Below are 16,930 nucleotides of genomic sequence, written 5' to 3'. Positions count from 1 at the left end.
CATTCAACATTTCCTGGTTTTAGAGTTAATGCTAAATAAATCATAAACTTTTCTGATCCCACCCCTATACCATGCATAACCTGTACTGCTATGAAAAGACATTTTTAGTCCAACCTACTCATATTATCAAATTGTTAAATATATATATATATATAAAACGTCTGAATAATAGTCAACGATTTTTCCCACGAGGGCGCTGGATCGTTACGAGTAACGATACATGTACACAATAAATAAATTATATAAACGCCTAAAAAGTGTACACAACAACACCAATAACAAAAAAAGGAACTATAAATGTAATTATTTATAAATATTTCGGATAACAGATATCCTTCATCAGTAAATATGATTGTGATGTTGAATGAATCATATATCAGTCTACTTAAATTAAACTATAACATCTTGAAATATATATATATATTCTTATTTGCAAGACAATACCTATCAAGTACTAGAATATATGAGTTGTACTTCTTGTATACTTTAGAAACTTCTATACATGATATAGATGAATGTGAGACATATGTGTTTTTGTCCACAAGAAGAGTTCGATCTAGTCACATATATACTAAAATTCAATTATCATGTTTAACTTACACGAAGAATGTTGCCTTCCCATTGCTTTGGTGGATCTGGAAATTAAGATTGACAATTTTTGTCAAATGGTGTATGATGTAACCTATCATATATTATGTTGAAACGTCTTCTTGTTTGTTACTATTATTGTTATTTTCTATTGTTATTATATGGATTTAGAGCGTACATCGTCAGACCTCAAGAGTGTGGGGAGCCAAATACATGAAACATTTTGAATATCAAAACTGAAAAGGACATTAACACAGAAAAAGTGAAGTCGTCAAAGTCATTGCTCAATGGGAGATGCAGCTGTCGTTCAACTTCATCACATAGCTTAAAACAAACATTTTAAATTTCTCGCTGCATTGAAGACCTGTTGGTGACCTTCTGCTGTTGTCTGTTCTATGGTCGGGTTGTTGTCTCTTTGACACATTCCCCATTTCCATTTTCAATTTTATTTTAAAAGCTGTAATAGTATTGTGATTTGTAAAAGAAATCAAAAATTCTAATCTCTTCTAAACTTATCTAATTTCTTCGAATTCCAGACTCCAAACCCGTCAATAATGGTAATTAAGGTGAAAATGAGCTTTTGTAAATAGTAACTCGTAGATGATGATAACACACTTATGCAAACATTTTGCATTGACAGCGGCTTATTTAAAATGCCCTTAATCTAGCACAAAAAGGTAAAAAGAGAGGCGAAAGATACCAAAGGGACATTCAAACTCATAAGTCGAAAATAAACTGACAACGCCATGGCTAAAAAAGAAAAGAAAACTAACAGACAAACAACGGTACACAAAACACAACATAGAAAACTAAAAACTGAGCAACATGAACCCCACCAAAAATGAGGGTGATCTCAGGTGCTCCAGAAGGGTAAGCAGATCCTGCTCCATATTGTACATTGTGTTGCTTATGTTATTACAAACCCAGTGATAATTCTAATTCGAAAGGTCACATTCGGGGAAAAGGGGACGGAATTGTGAAACGGATATTTCATAACGGTCAACCAACTCGTGGTGGCGTCCGTAAAATTTACAAAAGGATGATTTCAACTTCACCTCTTGGAACTCTTGGTTTAAAAGCTTCCTTCTGAGCAGCAACCCTCTATCAAGAAAGTCATGATAGGAAATACAAACCCCGGAATATTGTATCAACTGGGAGATATATACTCCGTATGCAGGCGTTGCCGGAATGCTGCTACATAGATATGGAAAGTTCACAATTGGAAAGCTGAAATCATTGGTTTTGTCCTAAAGCTTTGTTTTCAACCGACCTTCATTATCAATTTCTAGATGTAAGTCAAGATATGAGGCAAACTTAACTGTATCTGTTGTATTCTTTATCTCAAATTCGATGGGATAGATGCGTTCAACATAGGTCACCCAATTTCGAATTATTTAGTGAGAGAACATCATCTATATAGCGGAAAGTGAAGTTAAAGGATACTACTAACTTCTTTCATTCTTCCTAAGAAGTTCCTGTATGAAGTCAGCCTTATGTGAATAAAGGAGCAAGTCAGGAAGAAGAGGAGCACAGTTGGTTCCCATGCGAATGCTGATTGTTTGTTGAAAAGCACATCCCCGAAACGTAACACATACCTTGTCAATCAATAAATCAAGCATCTTGATAATGTCGGTTTCAGGGAATTTTTTGTTTAAATCAGAGTGATTTTTTACAAAGTACGATTTATCCCTCCCTAAGACAAGATACGTGTATCTATGTTGGCCACTAAGTTTTCAGAATATGAAACATCGTTCACAATTGTTCTCGATGATAGACAATATCTTAACTTAATAGTTCTATATATTAGACATAACACTGGTGTTAATATGTAGTAAATGATGATTTTTTTCCTGTTTCATGATCTGCTAACCCTTCCGAAGCACCAGAGATTACTCTCGGTTTTTGGTGTGGTTCGTGTAGCTTAGTCTTTAGTTTTCTATGTTGTGTTTTGTGTACTGTTGTTTGTCTTTTGGTTTTTTTCTTTTTTAGCCATGGCGTTTTCAGTTTATTTTCGACTTATGAGTTTGAAAGTCCCTTCGGTATTTTCGCCTCTCTTTTACAACAACTTGGTCGATGTCTCTGCTGGTGGACATTTTGTCCCCTCATCACCATTTTGTGCCATGGCGTTGTCAGTTTAATTTCGACTTATGAGTGTGAATGTCCTGTGGTATCTTTCGCCTCTCTTTTGTTTGGTAACTGTTTTGTTTGCTGTCACACAGGGAAAGATTGAGTTTCATTTTATAACGTAATATTTGAAATGCTTTTTGGCTTCACATCTGTTGGCATTTAAAAGAAAAAAAAATGCATACAACTTCATGTTTTCAAAAATTGAGCAATGAATTATTTACCCTTTCGAAGCACCTTAGGTGCCATTGTTTCCAGCGTTAGAGGGTATGGGCATCTACGCATCTCTTTAGCGTTCCGAGGATTTTATCTATTTTGTTTTTTATGCTCTCGATATATTAATCATAAGTATGATGGTTTTCTATTTTTAGTCACTTTGTCTCCAAAAACAGCCGTATAGAGCCAGATTACTTTATCAAAGCAAAAATGCAAAATTTGCTTTGTCCAAAAGACAAAGCTTTATAAATACATTTTTTAATACATCACACTGTTTTCACCTCGTCATATTGTTCTTAAAAAAGAAAGTCGCTTAAACATCTATAACAGACTAATTTTCCATATTCTGCTCGATAAACCACATCGAGAGATTCAATATCAAGAATGAAAGAAACATTTGTTAGTTTTCAAAAATATGCATATCAAACTTACCACATCGAGTTGGAATTTGAGCCTGTGCAAGAACAAAACAACAAAGAGCTACGAAAAGTTTCATGATGATGGCTGTCACAAGTCGGTCATTCCCCGATATACTTTTAATATGTCGGATCTCAAACATCACTAGTACTCGATTGAAAACCAAGTACGGACAATGGCCTTCAAATATTTTGGTCCACATGCCAAATTTTAATTTTGAACAACAAGTCATGTTTATCATAATGTTTTGAATTTTGCCAAATAATCTTTTCAAAATGAGATTAAAAACTACGCATTTTACAATATTTATCAAATTATATAAATATTTATTTTTTCTGAACATTTTAATGGAAAAGATTGAAAGATGTTAAAATAAATATGATCGATAGTCACTTTATTAAAAAAATAAAAGTAAAATACAAGATGGTTGCGTTTATGAAAATCTGTAAGGGCTGTAGTTGATTGCGTGTTTTTCTTTTCTTTCTCTTTTTGTCCTTTGGTTCAGTTACTAATCTTGCATGTCCTTTGATAAATGTAAACACATTTCGTTTAGTGGGTGAAAATATGTAATTATTTCAAGACTTCATATTCTAATTAGTTCAAGTAAAATTGAACTTTGGTGTTTTTTTTAAGAGTTCGTATTTTCGTTCAGCAATAAAATTTACATTCATGTACATACTTAGAGACTTTATTTAAGCTTCATCTCCCTGTATGAATCAAGCAGGATATGTGACATCCTAATATTCATAGTTTTTCAACGGCTATCAAGGTTTATTTTTATTTTCCCAATTTTGGTTGTTTTGTTTTTTTTTACTGATCAGCTTACTATCGGCCATTTAACTTTAAAATCCATTGATATAATCTGGTCACTTTGTACACTTTGTGAAGTGTTTATATGTTTTAATCGCCCTATTTCCTCTGATTTGCCTTAGTGGTCTTGAGGTACAGCGTGTTGGACTTGAGCGTTGGGGGTTGAGGGGAAACCAAAAAATGTCATTTGAGGCTTCTCCGCTAATCATGCAGCATTTTCAGGTGAAAGCAAAGACCGGTCGTTTTGGCATAGAAATACCTTTCAATGTTAGAATGACATTTCTTTCTTAGAGCTGTTACTTTTTGAAATGTAACTTTTTTGGATGGAGCAAAGATTAAACATCGATATTTTTAGGTCTACTAAACTAGTTTTAGTATCATGATAAGTTGTTAACAATTCTAGGAGTTCGATAGTTAATAAATATTCAGTTTACTGCATGGTATTTCGACTTAAATCGCTCAGGCATATACAAATGATTAAGCTTAATAAGGAACAAACAGACTTTTTTAAGCTGTCAAATCAAAATTACACTTTATTTATAAACTTGGTGATTTCGGCGCGCTTATTTGGATTCGCTCAAACTAAAACACGTGATGAACTACATGACCAAAGGGAACCTTAAAAGAATAGCCAAATCCACCTGACGTCAACTTTGCCTGATTGAGTTTGGTTTCATGAAATTTTCTAAATTCAACGAAGAATTAAAAAGTTGTTAACCATGTCAGTACCGAAGCGCCGGCTACTGGTCTGGTGATACTCTGGAGGAATAGCAGTCCACTAAAAGTGGTATCAACACAGTGTTACAAAAGAAAAAAATACTACCATATAAATTTGGTGCCTTCGAAACGCAGAAAGATTGTGAACGCAATAATTTGTAGCTATTGGTTTTTATCTTTGTATACTCATCTTTCTTGTAGGTCATTCTTCTTCTTTTTTTCTTTTTTTCTTTTTGATTTGAAAGGCTTATATCTATATTTAAACATGTTTTAACAGATTGTTTTGTTAAAACCTGTTTTGTGTTATACTTCTTATGATTTATGTGAATATGAATTTATAAAAGACAATAAAAAGTCTTAGCTAAGTCGCAATCATACCACATCTTCTTTTTTTATATAAGCATCTTACAATAGCGTATTTGCAAATGAATGTTGTATCACCAAATTCATAAACCATCGATCAAGAAAATTATATGACCCTAAACCTTGTCCGAATGTGAAAATATGGAATGAAAATATGGTTTCCAAAGACGACAAGGAATAGCCGAAACTGTTACCGATCAAACCAACACAAACACTGAACAATAAAATAGAACAAAATGCGACACTAAAAACTAATGAAACACCCCTTTTAAACAAAACTATGATTGTACAGTTAATGGAAGGCAGCTATAAATCTACTTGGTAACCTACCAACCTCAAACGTACCTATATAGTTTATATTTACACAACTAATGAATGTCGGTTATTAGTTATAAATCAACTAGGCCAAGTAAAGCATTATTACAATCGTAAAACGTTGAAAACTGCATATCATATTTTGATATTAGTTCAGAAATTTTTACACGAAACAAACCTGCCATCATAAGAATAATTGTTTTCGGAATTGAAAAAAAGTAAGATTTATAAGAGAGGCGAAGGATACCAAATTTATTCTTGATTACACTCCGTTGGTGGTGTGAATACATTAACATCTCTTATTCCAGCTTTTATGTCAAAGAACCTGTAAAAGATAAGGTGATGTATGAAATGCATTTCCAAATAATCTAAATGTGGATATTTTCTATACTTATCATTCGGCGCTAACATCTACGGCATTTGGTCTCTGGTTGATGGTTCTCATTGGCAATCATACTACATCTCCTTATTTTACATTCGAATATCATTTATATTTATTGTTTTTTAATTACATATCTATAAGTTTTTACCAGAAACACTTGTCGTGAGAACGGAATTTTTATGTTTTTTGTGATATGACATAGTTTTTTATTCATATGAAGATAGACGCTAATTTGGGAATAATCACAGTGAATTTTTATTGGTTCGATTTAAATTTGGCAAACTGTACTAAATGAAGAAAAGGTAATTATTTCCTATTTCTGCCAATGAGAAAATATAACCAAACATTTTTTTTTTCTGTAGCTCTGCATTTGAGTCGGTTACATCATGTTGCACTATTTTGTTACGTATTTATACACTAAAAAAGACTATCGACAAAACTCTAATCAAGAAAAAAGTGTTATGTCCAAAAGAAGACCCAGTTCAATAGCTTTAATATAGGGGAAAACGAGATAACATTGCCAAAAGGTTTGTTTAAAATGCAAGTATCATCCAAACCTTAATCATTCGTTACATCTTAATAAATTATCTCTGTGTGCATTTCTGTAACGCCATCTGAAAAAAAGCAGCAACAAATCTCGGGGCGACAAATTCTAAATCGTCTTACTTACGATGACACGATGAAAGTTGATGGTGGCATGTAATGTGCATGTTGAACAGGAACACAGTCAGGACTTGTAACAACGCCATAGAACGTTTCTTGTCCTGCTGAAAATTTCCAGTCTTGTACATTCAGACTCTGGCCTGGGATACCAGCAGCACCTACGGTTGCAAATCCTTCGAAGGTAGCATTTGGAGGAACTCCATTAGGCATGAAAGGTCTTGTTAAGGTGGACACATTACATTTTCTTGTTGTAAGATTGATTCTATACTCTTTTTTCTGCAATCCAATTATGGGAAATATATATATCAGTATCTATCTTTTATAAAGATGGATAATGCTGATTTTTCCACAGCTCAAATCAATCAACGAATTATTTCAGACGAAATTTTGGATTTTGAAATAGCTATAACCTTGAATTATCGCAACATATAAATGCATTGCTGATATTACTACTTTAATTATGATTAGACAGTGGGAAACCTAGTGAACGAAAACAAAAGAAAATTCACTCTTCTTATGATAGAGTCGAGAAAGTCAATAATAAAACAATGCCGGTGACGATACTGATCAAAAATTATTTCTAAATAATAATAATTATTGTACATTTTAAAGAAATTATTTGTTAAACTGTGTTATTAGAAATATGCATGCAAATACACGATGTTTTATGTTCAGTATTTATCGAGATAATTGCAGTAGAAGCTTGTGAAACTGAAATTTAAAAAATGCCAATCTTTGCTGCATATTGATAAAAAAAATTGGAAAAAATCATGTACATACAAAATTCTAATGATCTTTCGGGTCACCAATTTTTTGGACCGTTCCACAAAGTCCTTAGCATGTTACAATTTCCCAAAGTATACTTATTTTTCACACCTAAGTTATCGAGCACACCGGTCTGCTCTTCTCACATGTACATTCAATAGAGAAATATTGTCTTTTCGTGAATATAAGAATTTAAAAATCTGTCTGTGCCGGTTAAGAAATTAAAGATAACTATTCTTATAAAGTAGGTATCTTTTTATTATTTTTTTATACAATTTTAAGAAAAGGTCGTCTCGATTTTTTTGTACATGTATTTGCAGTTTTCTCGATCTTTTCACATTCAATGTTTACATCGAAATAATGTCCGTTTGAATTTGCTTAGTAACTTAATTTCAAAAGTGCCAATTTTTGCTGCATATCAATCGATTCCTTTGGAAATTTTTCCCCGACATTCTCTGATCTAGCTGTATATATATATATATATATATATATATATATATATATACGGATAATAACAATGTTCCAGAGAGGTATACAGCCAGTAGAAAAAAAAATTGGAGTTGGTACTCCAGGAATTTATTCGCATAGCAACGTTTTAAACTAATTTTACATCTAGCTTCAAAAGCCTGCTGTACTCGTCGTTTTCTACTTAAGGAGGGAAATGATAACATCAAATGGAAGTTTTGTTTTTATTTCAACTTATTTCTATTTTTCAGTACTATTTACCAGAACGTTTTCCCGTGGATTCATACTTGATAGCGTCCTTGCTAAAATGGGACAAACATTGAGAAGATTTAGTTTTCAGTGCTTATAGGGGAGGTAATATTGTGTAACTAGATTTCCCACTGTAGAAAGATCGCAAATACGAGTATTTTCAAATTAAAGCTCCAGATAGCATTTCTTTTTTTATTTTCATTTTTTGAATCTAATTGTATGGTTATTCATTTGTATCGAATTGTATGGTTTATTTATTTTTAAATAATTTATTTCGTGCGTTATTAATTATTCTAATCATATGTTTATATAAATAATGATCTTTTTTTATAAATTGTATGTTTATCCTTTACTTATGCCAACATAAGACATCAAAATTTTTTTCGTTAAAAACTTTTATCTCATGAATAGAAGTATTACTTACTGTTTGGTGTAGATAAATAACTTCATACGTTTCTTGTCCTGGTTTAGGTGTAAATGAGTACTCAGTTATCTCTCGGACTCTTTGGTTGATTTCATCGTAACTAACTTTAAGTCTTTCATTCTCTGGCTTTACTGGGGTCCCTCTATCAACCTGTAAAACACGAACTTATCTAAAACACAAAACACTAGAAAACCTGTCACAATTTATTGTATGTAGACTTATTTAGAAGAGAAATAGTTACGATACTGTTATCAGATCATTAAAGATGGCATTTTTTGGAATTAATATTGATTCACTCATAGGGTCTTTGCATCGGAAATAAACACATTTATTCTTTAACCAGTTGTTGGCATGATACGGGTTATGTTCTTCTCATATATTTTATGATGGTATGATACTAAACCCCTAACGGGAGAGATTGAGCTTGATTTTTATATGATGAAGACACAACCTTTCAATCAGTTTAATTGAGGTCGGGAGCTGGCATGTCAGGAACTGCTAGTAGTCATTTGTTAATTTATGTTATCATTGTTATTTTGCTTAGTTTCTTCTAAATTTTAACATCAGACTCGGACTTCCTTTAAACTGAGTTTTACTGTGCATATTGCTATGTGTTTGTTTATTCTACATTGGCTAGAGGTACAGGGGAGGGTTGAGATCTCATTTAACATGTTTAACGCCGCCGCATATTTGCGCCTGTCCCAAGTCAGGAATTTCTGGCCTTTGTTAGTCTTGTATGTTTTTTTTTATTTTTTGGTTCATCTACATGTTTCGGAGTTTAGTGTGACGTCCATTTCCTCTGAACTAGTACACATTTTTATTTAGGGGCCAGCTGAAGCCTGCCTCCGGGTGCGAGATTTTCCCGTTGAGTTGAAGACCCATTGGTTGCCTTGGGCTGTTTTCTGTTCTTTGATCGGGTTGTTGTCCCTTCGACACATTCCCCGTTTCCATTCTCAATTTTACTTAGATGTTTCTTTGATTTTTCTGCATAGGTGTTTATGTTGGTATGTTCTTACATTACACGGGGGAGTGGGGGAGGGGCATGTCTTTCTATACTGCTTATGACGTTGTTTTATACTACGTCGATATTTTGTCGAAGGGCGACATGATTTTATTTAAGCAGGTTATGTTTTCTGAGCTTTCTTTCAGTAGCTACAAGCATTCTTTGATACTGTACTGTGTATATAGTTTGTTTTTGTACTAGTGTTTTTGGTGGTATTTTTTTTTTTGGGGGGGGGGGGGGTGGTAGGGGGGGGGGGCGGAATCGGTTATCTTTTGTCAGATTGTTATATAATTATGTGTTTTTCATGTACTGACTTTTATTCACATTTTGTTAATGAAGATTATAAAGAGAGAAGATTGAAATATTATAAAATTATATAAAAATATAAAAACGTGAGATAAAGGACTTTCACGATCACATGCTAAATGATTTTTAGTATTGCGCAAATTGTGATATCTTATAAAATGGTGTTTCTTTTAATAAAAAAAAAAGACCAATATAATTCATTGGTATCTAAGTCACACGTCTATGGTGTCTCACAAAGATGCCTTTGTTTCATTTTCTGACTTGACTCAGCAACTGTATTCGCATAGATATCTAGGCTTTTTAAACGTTTGGTTTAATTGTAATAGCAATTGAATGGTTTATAAGTACTTAATTATCAATTGATAACTTACGCGAAGAATGTTGCCTTCCCATTGCTTTGGTGACTCTGGAATTTAAGATATATAATTTTTGTCAGAAGGTGTATAATGTAACATATTTTATGTTATGTAAAACGTATTCTTTTTCTTGTTTATTCTAATCGTTTTTATTCTTTTAATTGCTATTGTGCAATCCTTTAGTTCCAGATCGTACAATGACCTTTGTCAGAGATCAAAATTATAGGGAGACCGAAACAAAAAAGAATACAAACAGAAGAATTCAACTTGAAAGGGACCTGCTACTTCCGTTTAAATGTGAATTCGCATGTTGGGCAGTGCCTGCATAGCGGGAGACGCTTACCCTGTCGACGTACCCGCTCTCGCTCCTTTCATGCAATTCCATAAGGTAAGTTATTGTTTGTTATCTCGAGTTGTCTCTTCCCAATCGTTTTAATAGATCTGAACATCAGTAAACTACTGTAGCCATAATCTACTGTATTCCTTTATATACGAACAAACATTTATCAATCTATATTAGTTTTATTATTTTGATCCGAAATAAAAATATGTGATCTCCTCTCTACTTGAGTATTTACTTCGGGATGACGGATTTCATATCCCGTCAACAATGTTATTTAAGGTCAAAATGAGATTTGATGATTACACAATTCAAATATTGAGGTTAGTACATATTAACAACACACTTATGGATAGAGTTTTCATCGACAGTAGCCAATTTAAAATGTTCTAGATCTAGAGTAGTTAAAAGAAAAATTGTAAACTTCATTCACAGTTGTTTTCGATAAGAGACACTTCAGTAAAACCTGTATGTAAAGTTAGCCCTTGGGATCAAAGAAAATTTACCAAAATGTGAAATGACCTTTGAATAAGGTTCAAAATGTATAGGTATTGCTACATCATGACAAGGAGAGGGTGACCTGATAATACAGCTTTTAGCTCATAAGGTGACCTTTATGAGGTGTGACTGTAAAATAAAAAGTGTGAATTGGCACTATATATTTCACAGAACACTAGTGTTTTCATGCAGTAAATCGTGATGTTTTCCCTTTTCGTTGGTACTTCATGACTCATAGTTCATAAATTTTTAATTATTATTTGTTTGCTTTAACACTGAAGGAAATTGAGGTTTTCTTTATGCATTTTTGATTCAAATTTTTTGGCATGAAAAAAAAAGATCCAAAAGGGTGTGATAAAGATACACGTTTTCAAAAATTGTTCGATGAGTTATTTACCCATTTGAAGCACCTAATGCAACGAGAGGTTGCATTGCATCAGTATTAACAGGTGTTAACATTAAGGTAAATGGTTAACCTTTTTTCAGTTATACGAGAAGTTATGGTCTCCATTTTTTGTGTAGTTGTCTTGATCTCGTAAAATCTATTGAATCTACACATGTTGGTTTCTTGTGATAAAGACGCTTTGGTATTCTTCTTATCTTTTCAAGTTTATGCGTCCGTAGCATAGACAGCGAAAGACATATATTAGTGGGGTTCAAAAATAGTTGTAAGACAAGAAGCACATTTTGCATAAAAAAATATAAAGGGTTATCGCATTTTAGGGTATTCACAATCAAATGCATTGCGTCTTAAGTTATATATTCAACTCATTTCAGATATTTCCAGCGTTAGAGGGATGGGGCGGCTATGCATCTCTGAAGCGTTCCACGGATTTTATAAATTTTGTTTTTCATGCTCTACATATGTTAATTATAGGTGCATGGATTTCCATTTTAAAGCCATCTTGTTTTTAGAACAGAATCATGAAATATCGTATAAAGCTATATTGCTTTATCAAAGCAAAAATACCAAATTTGATACGTTCAAAAGGCAAGGCTTTATATATATACAATTTAGTATATCTCACATTTTCTACTTGTCATATTATTATCTATAACTGACGTAAAGACTGTTTCCATATTATAATCGATAAATCCTATCTATAGATTCAATATAAAAAATAAAAGAAACATTTAGTCATTTTCATATATATGCATATCAAACTTACCACATGGCGTTGGAATCTGGGCCTGTGCAAGAACAAAACAACAAAGAGCTACGAAAAGTTTCATGATGATGGCTGTCACAAGTCGGTCATTCCCCAATATACTTTTATATGACCTGGCGAACTTTTTATCTTATCTCAAGCATCCCTAGTACCCGATTGAAAACCAAGTACTAACCGTGGCCTTCAAATATTTTGGTCCACAGGCAAAATTGTATCTTTCAACAACAAGTTATTATCATCATAACGTTCTGAATTTTGCCGAACAATCTTCAAGTTGAGATTAAAAACTACTCATTTTACGACATTTATCTTTTAATTTTTGAAACATTTACACATTTAAAGAGGAATGACTGTAAGATCTAAAACAATCAGAATCTCTAGTCATTTCATTGTAAAAAAAAAGAGTAAAATAAAAGATGTTTACGTGTATAAAAAACAGTTAGAACTGTTGTCGATTGCGCTCTGTGTGTTTTTTCTTTTTGATTCAATTTCTCAAAAGTGGAACATTTTAAGATTATACATGTTATTTGACAAATGTACATATATTTCTTTAAATTATTGGTTGAAATAAAATGTAATGATTTCAAGACTTCAGATTCTGATTAGTTTAGAAAAAAAGATGACCTCTGGTGTTTTTTGGAAGTTCATATTTTGTCCCCATAATACATATAGTATAGACTTTATATCAGCTGCATCTCCCTGTATGAATATCAAGCAGGCCATAAGAAATTAAATTATAATGTATTCGTTATTCTTCGAATAATCGCAACTATGAAGTTTTGTACCAAGTAGTTTACACGTCGTAAGAGATCAAATAAAAAGCCTTTATCAACTGAAACATTGTCTATTTTTCATTCATTTTTTACCAGAACAATTGATTGAAATTAGAAATTGAGATTGAAACCTGTGCTTTTCACTAAACAATATCGAAAGATCTTCATGTGCAATATGCCTTGGTCAAACGGTTCTTAATTTAAGGAATGTTGATGGGGCCGCCCGTTCGACCATCCGTCGTATCACTCCAAATTAATTACCAGATTTTCCTATTGGGTTTCCAATAGAAAAATCCGGTTAAAAATACCTAGACAATCTTCATCTTTTACATGTCACACCCCTCTTAGATTGCTGTTGGGAAGTTTGTGGTAGTTGTTCTATTGCTGTTTCTGGGACTCGGATCTGGTATTTTGAAAGTGACTGAGAAAGATATGGGTTGTAAATATCTTTGTTATATAGAATTATTAATGGTGATGATCCCGAGTTCCTTCGGGAACTATTGCCACAGAATCGTCAACCAAGGCAACAATTATAATCTATGTTATTATTCGATCTTCTGGGAATCTTTTGAATAACATTTCCTATAATATTAGAAAATCTTTTTACTACAGTATTTTAAGTATACGCTCAAAAACTCCCACACCAAAGAAATAGGATCGAAAGAGTTACTTTGTTTTTCGACTGGAACAAGAGTTACAGTAACTTATATTTTACATGCACCATTAATAGCAAAAATGCAGTAGTTTGATAAGCGATCTTTTTATGTGCAATCTCACAGATTAATGCTACGACCAATATTGCAGACGATGAAAACGCTGACATAAGTTTTTTTACGTTATCGTTCTTAATACACACATCCATGACATCAGAGAACTCAAATCTGGCAAACTTTCAACGATCATCTAAAAGTCGAATTAAACATTAACAATATTCTATTTGAATGTCTTGATATGGACTTTGAGTTCAACTGAATACTAATAAGAGCAGTCCAAAATCAATATGCCTCTTAAACTTTTAAAGCTTTCCAAAGCTCTACAGTGAGGGTGTATATACATTGATAAAACTGTTCCGTAGCATTTCCCCTTACACCAAACGGAGAATCTATGTATTTCAAGCAGTACATTGTGATATAATTGTCATCCTAAAATGCTTCATGGATTGGCGCTAAGATCGATTATAGATATATACGGAGTCTCCCTGTTCAGAAAGAAGATTTGTATGGAAATAGCGTAAGAAAACTTCAGAGAAAGAGAGATATCCTTCTGCCTCCCAATTCATATAACACTTAAATAACAGAAATTTTCAACTCCGAAAAAAACAAGTCAAATAAAATGAATTCAGCGGTAATGTATTAATATATTAAAAAATAAACTTCAAAATACAAAATATGATACATTTGCAATTTAATATCAAAATCAAATTTTGTCCTACTGTAATGGAACCAAAGCAACAGTTTATATTCATTCGATATCTCATTATAACAAATATAAATTTGTTCAAGGGAAATAAAACTTCAGTTCGAAATAGAACCTATATGAAATGAGTTTAAAAAACACTCATTTATTATTTTTAAAAGAACTATTTCTTGAAATTGTTGTTCAAATATGATTTAACAGTTGTAATAGCATAAATTTAGACGTTGGCCCAAGTTATGAAATATTTGTTTCACAGATGACGACGAATATGTTGCAATTGTTGTAACCACAACCCCGTCCTATGTTACTCGAATGTGACCTATCGAATTAGACTTATTGCCGGGTTTGTACTTGAACGAGTAACACGATGGGTGCCACACGTAGAGATGGATCTGCTTACCCTTCCAAAGCACATGAAATCAGCTGCTCATACTTTAGTTTCTATGTTATTTTTTGTGTACTGGTGTTTGTCTTTTTGCCGTTTTTTGTTATTTTGCCATGGCATTGTCAGTTTGTTTTCGACTTATGAGTTTGAATTCGGTATCCATTTGCTATCTGTCGCCTCTCTATTACAGGGAAATATGTTTCACCAAAATATTAAACTTAATGTTTAGTTTCTATTAACTGTTAGTCCGGAACATTTGTTGGTGTGAAATCTCCGATATCATACGCCGATTGGCGCCATGAACCAGATTTGGAGTCAGCAGATAACAATTTAAACGTTTTAAAATTATTGTTCAGTAGCTCTCTGATTTACGATTTCGATCTAATACATATTTATCCGTCTCTTGACAACAAGGTAACAGTACTCGGTCAAACACTCAAATCCGCTACAGCTAATGAATACGATGGTTTAACGTGCGCAGGTTTAACCATCCAAACGATTATTTATGTGTGAATACATTTGATATCAGGTGGTTTTACGGTTCACAATATGTCCCTCACTCCTGCTCTGTGTGTGTTCATTTTTCTTTTGTTTTTAAAGATTTCAACTATCATATAAGCTTAGATAATATGAAAATGTGAAACAAAAACTATGAAAAAAGGGCACATAAGGATCCATGAAATTGTAGTTAATGGCGATGACTTAACAGAAACCGTATCATATATATATATATATATATATATATATATATATATATATATATATATATATATGATAAGGTTGTTTGGTTTTAAAAGATGATGACATTTGAGGAAATCGTCAGAATATGAAAGTAATACTAGTATACCAGTCTCTCAGAGTAGCACACGACCACGTATGGAAACATCAAATCAGACAAGATCATCTACTTATAGACAGTCATAGTAAGAAACTAAGGTTACAGCTCCCTCAGGTAAAGTTTTACCTTATGTGTATTTGGCTATTATTTTATGTTCCTTTTGATCTCAAAGCTCATCAAGTATACACGAATTTATACATCGTTGGCGTTCAATTTTTTTATTTTTTTTTTTTTGGTTGGCATGTTCTTCCTGATGATGGATAAATTCAGAAAAACGCTTCGGACCCTCTTAATTTATTAAATGTTCTGATGGTAATAGGTTTAAGCTACCGTAGTTTACCGGTGTTCAAATCTCGTACATCAGTTAAACAGATACGAATAAAGTTAACAGACAAACAAAAAACTGATGGAATCGCATTTACTCTTAAGGATGTACTTAGGTCAGGTTTAGGAATTTTTATCAGATGTTCGGACTCCTTGGTTTTTTTCTTACGATACAGGGCAAAATATTTTGACCCATAACACCCATTTTCTTTTCATATAAGACCCCAATAGCTCATAAAAGGTCATTTACCAAAATTTAAGCAAACTCTAGATTTCTTTTCTTTCGATTTGAGACCCAAATAATACCAATGCAAATATAAGGTAAAAGTCCGAGTCATCCTTTTCCCGCCATTTAAAAAAAATAAAATATCTCGAAAACGAGCTCCATAACCTATCAATATTTTAAGCTTATTTTGGTCCTTAACTAATGCTCTTCTTACTTATAATATCAAGTTTAAATTCTAGATTTTTTTAATTTCACTTAAGTATATCCTTAAAGGGTCATCGACATGGTAAGCGTCTCCTGCTATATACATATATATCCTACATTGTACGATTCCATATTCCTGCCATATAAAGCAAACAGCAATCAAGTGTTGAGACCAATTACATACTTAAGATATCAAAACTTCTACCGACATGTGGTATAATAATATAGTAATATACCTCCAAGTAACCAATAATATTCATGCAGTTTGTTTTGATGGACTGTAGATTAATTGATTTATTGATTGGTGTTTAACGCCAATTTTAGCACTATTTTGCTATTTCGCAGCGAGCAGTTTTTATTAGTGGAGGAATCCGGAGTGCCCGGATAGAACCACTGGCCTTCGGTAAGAAAACTGAAGAATAACGGCTTATAAGTAAATACGTTTCTTCTGTGGATCGTTATTTACGTTTTCTTTTTCTCTTGATACCATGAACCCATGAATAAAGATGTAATATCTGACTATATTTTCAGTTGAAAAAAATGTTGTGTTATTACATATATGGTTTTTAGATTACAGCAAATTAAATGATTAGT

General features: G+C 32.7%; 1 protein-coding gene across 1 annotated transcript; it reads right to left on the bottom strand.

Annotated features, from left to right (window-relative positions):
- Nucleotides 1-5,789: 5,789 nt before the first annotated feature.
- Nucleotides 5,790-12,348, bottom strand: LOC127698907 (mammalian ependymin-related protein 1-like). Its single transcript, XM_052202641.1, has 5 exons — nucleotides 12,171-12,348; nucleotides 10,179-10,213; nucleotides 8,499-8,648; nucleotides 6,603-6,871; nucleotides 5,790-5,875 (listed from the first exon to the last, which is right to left on the bottom strand). The coding sequence occupies exons 1-5, from the start codon at nucleotides 12,232-12,234 to the stop codon at nucleotides 5,803-5,805; spliced, it is 591 nt and encodes a 196-aa protein (XP_052058601.1). The 5' UTR covers nucleotides 12,235-12,348; the 3' UTR covers nucleotides 5,790-5,802.
- Nucleotides 12,349-16,930: the final 4,582 nt, after the last annotated feature.

Source organism: Mytilus californianus, unplaced genomic scaffold (assembly GCF_021869535.1).
Source record: "Mytilus californianus isolate M0D057914Y unplaced genomic scaffold, xbMytCali1.0.p SCAF_4, whole genome shotgun sequence".
In the NCBI taxonomy this organism is placed as follows: domain Eukaryota; kingdom Metazoa; phylum Mollusca; class Bivalvia; order Mytilida; family Mytilidae; genus Mytilus; species Mytilus californianus.
The sequence above is the reverse complement of the archived record's forward strand: the minus strand, read 5'-3'. Positions and strand labels throughout refer to the sequence as shown.